Genomic DNA, 10,009 nt, shown 5'->3' on the forward strand with positions numbered 1-10,009 from the left:
ATTATGCCACATCCTAGGAGCTCACACCTTATGCCCATCCCAACACATAGAGGGCTTGGCCTGTGCCAATGTTGCCTTCCAATAATCCACATAGCTCACAACTTAATAACTGCCCATATGCCTTCGACCCATGGTTGGCAAGCATCACAAAACCCAAGCCACGTTATTTCCCACATAACTTTCACATGCCCACACTCTTGGTAGCCTAGTTCTGCCTTGCACACATGTAACAATGCTCATACATCACAACCTGCTCATGGCCACACCCATGCAAGGTTGCCACAACCCAACTCAGCATAGCATTAAGAGCACCTAACACATGTCATGGTCTATAACATGTCAAGCCGAGCCACACAACTTCTCATCGATGCTATCATCAAGCCCACAAGCCATCAACTAGTGTAAGCCATGTACTATTATAAGGGCACCACCACCTACTACTGCTCAGAACCTAGTGTCGCCCATGGCTGCTAAGCCACAACTCATGGTTAGCATGGGGTGTAAGGTTCCCTAGATGCTGTCACTACTTGCTGCTCCAAGGTCAAGCACCTAGTATTCTAATAAAGACATTTAAGGTTCAAATTCCCTTCAAAAATATCATATTATAATTTTTTTTTTTTTTTAAGTAATGAATTCCCTCCCCCAACTATCTAATTATAAAAAAATAAAAGTATTTGAATATAGTACTTTTATATATATATATATATATATATATTTATATAATTCAATAGTTTTGGAGGGGAATTTAAACTCTAGACATGTTCGTTGAAAACACTAGAAAGTGCTAGTTGTGTTGGAATACATCAGTTTGCATCACACATAAAACCAAAATAGTGAAAGACTATGGATCTACTTTTATAATACAAGATAATACATGAATTATGAATCTTAGATAGTTGGTTCGATACTGTAGGGACTCAATTTTCAACGACCCATAGACAACGTTGGGCTCGCATGTAAAAGGCCCCAACAATATGATTTGTAGAGAGTGGGTCTGAAAGGCATAACCTTGGGCACAGGTCAGCGGTTTAGTCGTAGTTCCTACGGGAGTTTATGTATGGACGGGCTTGGCTTGACTAGCTAAACCCTTCATTAGCATGGGTTGTAAGACTTCGGCTTCACCCCCCCCCCTTTAGCTTTGTTTTCTTCTCCTTTTATACTAGTGTTTCCTTCCCCTTTTTGTGTCCACGTGTTAGTTTTACTTTTTGGGGTGCAGGTCTGTCTAGTCAACCCATACCTAGAGTAGTTGGGGGTTGCTGGAAAAGCACAAGGGCATGAGTTTGAGTATGGGCCTGTCAGATGCAGGATTTTGTATTACTGTGTTGGCGGCTTTTTCCTTTGCCCTGCCCCTGTACCGAGTTTGCTTCTTTTATCTAGGTGTTTTGGGAGGTGCTGAGCATAAGATTGTCCTCGGCCATGTCCTCGTGCCCTTCTTGGGCTTTCATTAGGCGTCCTCGGAGACAGCTCTCCTCGGCTTAGGCCTTGGGCCCAAACGAGGAGTGGGCTTGGGCCACCAATTATCAGGCCCCACAATAGCCCCTCAAAATCCTGCTGCCCGACTTTAGTTGGGAAGGAGGGTTTTGATTATGTTGGGTTCTCATCATGACTCGCTCAGATTCTGCACTTCATCGATGTCTGTGCCTTTCCATTTGCATAGAAGATGCACCAAATTATAAGAGGCGCCCCTTTAACTTTTAGTCACGCGGCGTTCTTTGATGTTACAGTGCTCAAGACGCGCCTTCACGAGGATCTTTTAATTTTATGGTTGCCGATGGTGTTGGAGACTGAGCCAAGTCCTCCTTGTTCGTAGCGTTCCTTGGAACTCTGCATAAATCAAATATCTCCTCCTTTCCCTTTAAATAAGCCAGATAGGAGGTTACTCCTCTTACATACAAACCCTTCGGTTTTCTTCACAACCGTAATCCTTCAGCCATAATTAGAGTCTCCATATCTAGTGCTTCCCACCCTTAGTGCAATATGCCTAAGGCACGTGTAGGGGTGAAGGAACTACACCCGCCATAGAGGCACCGGGTCCCTCCGAAACTCAAGGTGAGGTGGTCTGGACAGGGTAGACACAGACTCAAGATGATCTTCCATCTTGGTAAGGTGGGGATGGTATCTCTACCTCTTTTAGCCAAAATCCGAAGCAGGTACTGGTCGCATCAGATTCTTGACGCGTCAGAAGTAAGGTTTTCCACCATCAGCGCCGTCTGCTCTATCGCGGGCACGGTTATACGGAGGCTCCTCAACTTCCGACTCCCGGCACCTTTTCTTCAACGGTGCTAGCCTGAAGTCAGGTTCCCTGCACCTTTTCTTCAACGGTGCAGGCCCCAGGTTGGGCTCTTTGGCTGCCTGAGTTATAGGCATGTAAAAGTGTTGAGGAATGGTTTCCTTGAACAACGTCTTGGAACAGCAGCCAACCTCTCCTCTACACTTCTTCCTCGGCTTTCTCTTTATTCGCTTGTATCTTTCTTTTCGCTTATGTAGTTAGCTTTAGTATAGGCTTATTCTAGCTTTTCATTGTGCGCTGTACTATTTCTTTGTCTTAATAAAAGATGAATTTATTTCTTTGCAAATACTTTTCCTTTCGGCAGCAATTACTTTGTGAACGGGTGCGCTATGTATGTATCTTCCTTTAGTGATGCTTAAAGTAGGAAACCTTGAAACAGAACCTTACCAATTGAGATAACGGCTTACTGCCCCATAATGCATGCGCGGCGACCGTCCGAGAACGATAAATACTAAATATTCCCTCCGAGGGGGTTGCCGAGCAGTGAGGGGCTTTAGCCGTGTTTTGATAACACCTGACCCTATAACAATTGCACCCATTCCCTTGGTATCGAGGATCCGAAGGTAGGCTGTGGATTTCAGTCGGTCTAGGAATTAACCCATCCATCAATGGGTAACTCTCATCTGGGGTAGACTCTTAGGGCCATATAACGTCCCGGCTGTGTCCAAACCCTGCACTTTTCCTCTTAAGTAGTTGGTTTCCCCAGAGGCTTGAGCCCGAGGACCATACAAGGCCTTGGTTCTGTCCAAAACTTGTGGTTTTTCTTTTAAGTAGTTGGTTCCCCCAGAGGCTTGAGTCCGAGGACCATACAAGGCCTTGGTTCTGTCCAAAACTTGTGGTTTTTCTTCTAAGTAGTTGGTTTCCCCAGAGGCTTGAGTCCGAGGACCATACAAGGCCTTGGTTCTATCCAAAACTTGTGGTTTTTCGTCTAAGTAGTTGGTTTCCCCAGAGGCTTGAGTCTGAGGACCATACAAGGCCTTGGTTCTGTCCAAAACTTGTGGTTTTTTGTCTAAGTAGTTGGTTTCCCCAGAGGCTTGAGTCCGAGGACCATACAAGGCCTTGGTTCTGTCCAAAACTTGTGGCTTTTCGTCTAAGTAGTTGGTTTCCCCAGAGGCTTGAGTCCGAGGACCATACAAGGCCTTGGTTCTGTCCAAAACTTGTGGTTTTTCTTCTAAGTAGTTGGTTTCCCCAGAGGCTTGAGTCTGAGGACCATACAAGGCCTTGGTTCTGTCCAAAACTTGTGGTTTTCTGTCTAAGTAGTTGGTTTCCCCAGAGGCTTGAGTCCGAGGACCATACAAGGCCTTGGTTCTGTCCAAAACTTGTGGTTTTTCGTCTAAGTAGTTGGTTTCCCCAGAGGCTTGAGTCCGAGGACCATACAAGGCCTTGGTTCTGTCCAAAACTTGTGGTTTTTCTTCTAAGTAGTTGGTTTCTCCAGAGGCTTGAGTCCGAGGACCATACAAGGCCTTGGTTCTGTCCAAAACTTGTGGTTTTTCATCTAAGTAGTTGGTTTCCCCAAAGGCTTGAGTCCGAGGACCATACAAGGCCTTGGTTTTGTCCAAAACTTGTGGTTTTTCTTCTAAGTAGTTGGTTTCCCCAGAGGCTTGAGTTCGAGGACCATACAAGGCCTTGGTTCTGTCCAAAACTTGTGGTTTTTCTTCTAAGTAGTTGGTTTCCCCAGAGGCTTAAGTCCGAGGACCATACAAGGCCTTGGTTCTGTCCAAAACTTGTGGTTTTTCGTCTAAGTAGTTGGTTTCCCCAGAGGCTTGAGTCCAAGGACCATACAAGGCCTTGGTTCTGTCCAAAACTTGTGGTTTTTCTTCTAAGTAGTTGGTTTCCTCAGAGGCTTGAGTCCGAGGACCATACAAGGTCTTGGTTCTGTCCAAAACTTGTGGTTTTTCTTCTATGGGACCTTGGCTTTAGGGGAGTTAACTCCTCGGCCGAGCCCCTATAACCATCTACGCGGCTGACGCTATAAAGCGTAGCCCTTAGCCAAGGATCGTAGCGCCTAACGTAACTTTACACTAGAACACCATAACCGGCTGGTAGAAATGACAAGGGAACTATCTCGAACTATCGCCTATGCCAAGACACAAGCCCTTCCCCACAGACGGCGCCAATTGTAGGAACTCGATTTTTAACGACCCATAGACGACGTTGGGCTCGCATGTAAAAGGCCCCAACAATATGATTTGTAGAGAGTGGGTCTGAAAGGCATGACCTTGGGCACAAGTCAACGGTTTAGTCGTAGTTCCTACGGGAGTTTATGTATGGACGGGCTTGGCTTGACTAGCTAAACCCTTCATTAGCATGGGTTGTAAGACTTCAGCTTCACCCCCCCCCCCTTTAGCTTTGTTTTCTTCTCCTTTTATACTAGTGTTTCCTTCCCCTTTTTGTGTCCACGTGTTAGTTTTACTTTTTGGGGTGCAGGTCTGTCCAATCAACCCATACCTAGAGTAGTTGGGGGTTGCTGGAAAAGCACAAGGGCATGAGTTTGAGTATGGGCCTGTCAGATGCAGGATTCTGTATTACTGTGTTGGCGGCTTTTTCCCTTGCCCTGCCCCTGTACCGAGTTTGCTTCTTTTATCCAGGTGTTTTGGGAGGTGCTGAGCATAAGATCGTCCTCGACCATGTCCTCGTGCCCTTCTTGGGCTTTCATTAGGCGTCCTCGGAGACAGCTCTCCTCGGCTTAGGCCTTGGGCCCAAACGAGGAGTGGGCTTGGGCCACCAATTATCAGGCCCCACAGATACATATACCTTGCTGTAGTGAAAATCAAAACAAACTTAAGATTTGATCTAGAGAAACCCTTTAGATTTTCATCTCAATTCCACAATAGTTTTAGAGAATAGGCTTTTGTCAAAAATCTTGAAGAAGAACAGTTATCTTTCTTGGTTTTTGCAAACAATCAAATTTTCTCTAAATATTCTCTATAGAGAAATAATGATTTCCTTTTTTCATCCTGACAAAATAACTTTTAAATTAATTAATTAATTAGTTTTTTGGGCTTTTAGTTTGTGGCTTGAGATTAGGTCAAATGATGTAATAAAGCTCTAGTTGTAATGAGGTTTGGGCCTCTTGTCAACTCTTTACAGGCTTCAAATTACCATTAATTATATTTAGCACCACTATGAAAATTTAATTACATTATGGGCTTTATTAATAAATTATATTTCAAGAATATATTAATTAAATCAATTGACCCCTCCATGAAATACCTGATGATGCTGAAAATCGTCAATAAGTCACACAATCCTCCCGTACTTTAAGACAACACCTACACAACACAGAACAAGAAGACTTTAGAAGAGTACCGGTGTGGTACCGGCCAAAGACCCTTCGAAGGTTAAGTTAGAAAGCTTCTCACAACTCTAAAGTGCTATAGTTGAGATGAATTATGCATACCTTGATTTGTGAGGGCTTTGAGGTTTTTATAGTAGTGTAGAACCTACTTTCTTTCTTGGGGAAGGGAGAACTTTTCCTTATAAGAAAGATCCTCATAAAAGTACTTATTTTATGGGATCCTTTCCATATAACAATTTTGTTGATTAGGGTTAATCGTGAGACGCAAGATATTTCCTTTTAGAGTTTCAGGAGGAGGACTACTTAAGCCGTGTGGATATCACGTGACCTTGCCGTTGTCCATATTGTATCCGTCACCTTGAGGGCTACTTACACCATGTGGATGTTGCGTGGCCTTGCCATCATCCATGTTATATCTGTCCACTTCCTCATTCGTCCTCTTTTGCACACGCTCCCCGTCTTCTTCCATTACCTTGATCACAAGCTAAAGGTACCGTCACTTGTGGTTGATTTAATAAAATGAGACCGTCTACGTCTATTTCTCCCTTTTCAATACCCATAGTGAAACAAAGTCGTAAATTAACTACTACTTTGTGAATTATTATTTTATTCCTTTAGTCTCTGGTTTAATATTTTTAGTTATTCTTATATTATATGAAGTTTAATTTCATTAAATATAAACTTTAGTAACTCTTTACAAAGAAGTTGGGCCTAGCACATTGAAAAACGAATTCCCATTAAACTTAATTCAAGTGGTTATTTCGTGTTTCTAGAAAGAAATTATAGATTTTGTCTTGAGAATATATTTTCCCTTAATACTAAGTGCAGTTGTCCAACATAATGATGTTTTGACCATCAGATTTAAAATCACACTCCTAATATATCAAAGTAACCTAAATTTCATGATTAGGTTCACAATCCTTTAAAGATTGAAAGTCTATGAAAATACAAGTTGTAAGATTTATTATTCTGGTAACAGTTGTTAATAGAATAATAAATCTCACAGCGGTTTAGTTCTATGAGTAATACACACTTAAGACACACCAACAAGTCAAGGAACTAGAGATTTGAGTTTATAAGAAACTTTGTGATTTATATCTTTTGTAACTAAATCACATAAATAATCACAAACAATGTATCTCATGGACTATAATATAATGTCCAATTAGTTTATCTACAAATAGTTTCATATAATTAAACATTTCAATTAATCATAATATATCATACAAATTGGATTTTAAGGCACAAACTCCTAACAAGTTGAACCACAATACTCTTGGCAATTTGTATATAGCATTGTAATTTTGATTTCAATATATATATATATATATAATTTTTTTTTTCTGTTTGGCCAAAATATTATCAGGGCTTATAATAATAACCCAAAAGTGTGGAGCCAATCAATTTTTTCCCCTCCCCATTTTGGCAAGTTCAGTGAGATTTGTTAACAATTTTGATATATTATATTTAGAAACTTTAATTGACAGACCCCACTTGAAAAATTATTCCTTGCTCTAGATCGTGCACCGTGCTCCTTACTAACAAGAACATTAAATTGACATGAATAGAAAGTCGTGAGTCGTGAGTGCCTAGACCAATGTGTTTCACACCACAAGCGGCTACTTTTTAGGCTTCGATTAAAATGTTGAAAGCTAATCACAATCTTTCAAAACCTTGGATTAGTGTCTTGTGTGCTTCAAAATGGTCATGTGAAAACATTCATTCAAAAGAAAACCCGTAATTACCAAGTACTAAAAGAGTTTCATTAATTCTTGGCAATGCCATTGACATGAGAGAGAGAGAGAGTTAATAGTGTGAATGGGGTGGTTTGTCTTGGAGTCAAGGTCTTGGAGAATTTAGTTATACGAGTACGACCATTACGCATTTGTAGATTATAAAAATGTCAATTATCGCAATAGGCTAAGCGAAACCATTACAATACGCTTTTAAACATCTATTACTTCTGAGCTCTTAAACATCTATTACTTGACCCCTAAAAGAAAACAAACGGACAAAAGAGAAGAAGGAACAAAAAAGCAGCAGGCTTTTGTATTCCAAGCCCAACACTATCCATGCAACCATTACCTATATCACCTTAAAATCACAAAATGAAAAGAAAAAAGTACACACATATGTTGAAATTGAGAAGGCTTAATACTTAAAAAATGGCAAAACTTAGATACATTCTTTATGTGTTAAACCTTAAAATCTTCGATTAAATTCAACTATAAAATTTATTGGCCAATATAGCACAAACGTTTGCCTTATTGGTCAATACATTTTCTTGTTCTTCTAATGCAATATAGTTGAATTTAATTAAGAGAGTTAAGGTAAAACACTAAAGGAACTGTAACTAAAATTTACCCAATACTTTTATAGAAAGCAGATGATGAACCCAAATCAAATCCAGTGGTACTAGTGTCTGGGACAGGTGGCATCCTCCCAAAGAGTGGGCTGTGCTGCACAAATTCATTAGAATCAAAACCCAAGTACGGCCCAGTAAGTGCAGAGTCAAGCCCATTTGTAGTATCCTCAGAAAACCCAAAAAAGTTCGTGTCAGTCCAAACTCCTTGTCCCATATCGGAGCCCAATAGTCCAGACCCATAAAAAGATGATGACGCATCAGGAGGCAAGGGTGGTAGCTGAGTGCTATCAGAGTAAGTCTGTGAGTGTGAAAGCCCAGTGTCAGTGTCCATAATACCAGTAATGGGCTGATAAGAACCCAAAGTTGTTGTATTCCCTTGAGCCCACCCAGAAAATGGACATGCAGCATTGAAAGGGTCCTGTGTGAAGAAGAGCTCTGTGGTGGTGGTGTTTGTGTTGTTGGTTGTGTCATTTTGTTGGTGGTGTTGAAGGGCAGGAGTGAAGAGAGGTGAGATTTCATGATGTGTTTCGTCAGGAGAGATAATAGAGGTGACAGAGGAGCCTCTAGGCATGTCAGAGTAAACAAAGTTGGTACGAGCTTTTGAACCTCGCATGGACCGAGCGGCTCGGTCATAAGCTAAAGCTGCTTCTTCTGCAGTGTCAAATGTGCCGAGCCAATGTCTCTCTTTTGTTGAAGGGTCTCTTATCTCTGCTGCATATCTACCCCATGGCCTTCTTCTTACTCCCAAAAACCTTAATGCTTCTCCTTGTTGGTTTTGTAGTGGTGTTTGTTGTTGTTGTTGTTGTTGTGGCTGTGCCTTTCTTTTGGACTTTGATGAAGAGGGTGAGTTGGCTGGTGATGAGTTATTGTTAAAGTCCATGATGTTTGAGAATAAAAGATAGGTCTAGAATTTAGATATAGGCAGAAATTGGCCTGAATATTTCAGTGTTTATCACTTGAACTTCTAAAAAAAGACCAATACAAAAAAACAAAGAGAGAGAGAGAGTTTTTTCCTGTTTTTGTCTATAGACTTGGTGAAATTTTAGAGGAGAATGATTGTAGGTCTTGTTTTCTGATAGTTGCAATGTAGGGTGGTTTAAATAAGGGCATTGTCTAATATATTCACGTGCTGTTTACCGGACTTGCCCTTCACAAGTTCTCAAAAGGCATTGAAATCCCACTCTATCCAAATGATGAGCCAACAATGACTATTGAGTTTGTGCAATCTCTCAATCTCATTTTTTTTGCTAGTAATGATCTGTGAGAGTGGGGCCATGATTCTTTGCGGGTGATATCATTAGTTCATACTAATTGCCCTACTAAGCACTCCTCTAATCTCTGTTTAGACTGAAGTTAATTTCGACAGTTTTTCCCCCTTTTTACTCTTTAAAACTGTTCTAGTTTATGAGAATTAATAGAAGAATAAAACGCAGCACCACCTCTCTACAATACGTTACAATTTTATTAGATTTTTGGACCCTCTATATGATTTAACTCCCTCCAAACACATTAATAGTATGGCGGTTTTCTTTTAGTAATACACTATTCTACAATATTGTTATTTAATAACAATAATTCATTAGAAATCACCTAATTGGATTGACCTGGCCACTTAGTATATACACATTTGGTCTCCACTGAAATCTACATGAATCTAATCTTATTGGTTAAGCTGACAAACTTCCAAGTAATTTTCAAAAACTTAATAAATTCACTTTTCTATTTTTTTTTTTAATTGTGTGCAGAAACCCATGACTCCTAACCAAGGAGACGGGGGTAAATAAGTTAAGTCAATTAAATTAAGATCTTATAAACTATAACTTAACAGTATGTCAGAGTTATCAAGATCTAACAAAAGAGCTACACCAATGCAATACATCATGTAAAACAAAATCAACATTTTTATTACAGCCTCTTTTTGCTAAAGCATCAGGCACACATGGTTGGTTTCCTTCATAATTAAGCTATACTTCATTATAACGAAAAACTTAGAACCACCGTACACCCTTGGTGTAATAGTCACTTTAAAAGTATAAGTGTTTGTGAGGTGTGGGGG

General features: G+C 40.5%; 1 protein-coding gene across 1 annotated transcript; it reads right to left on the bottom strand.

Moving 5' to 3' along the window:
- Positions 1-7,615: 7,615 nt before the first annotated feature.
- Positions 7,616-9,032, bottom strand: LOC126718042 (ethylene-responsive transcription factor LEP-like). The gene has a single exon (XM_050420068.1). It carries the CDS (start codon positions 8,831-8,833, stop codon positions 7,949-7,951), a length of 885 nt encoding a protein of 294 aa, XP_050276025.1. The 5' UTR covers positions 8,834-9,032; the 3' UTR covers positions 7,616-7,948.
- Between the last annotated feature and the right edge of the window lie 977 nt (positions 9,033-10,009).

The sequence above is a fragment of the Quercus robur genome, chromosome 3 (assembly GCF_932294415.1).
Source record: "Quercus robur chromosome 3, dhQueRobu3.1, whole genome shotgun sequence".
In the NCBI taxonomy this organism is placed as follows: Eukaryota; Viridiplantae; Streptophyta; class Magnoliopsida; order Fagales; family Fagaceae; genus Quercus; species Quercus robur.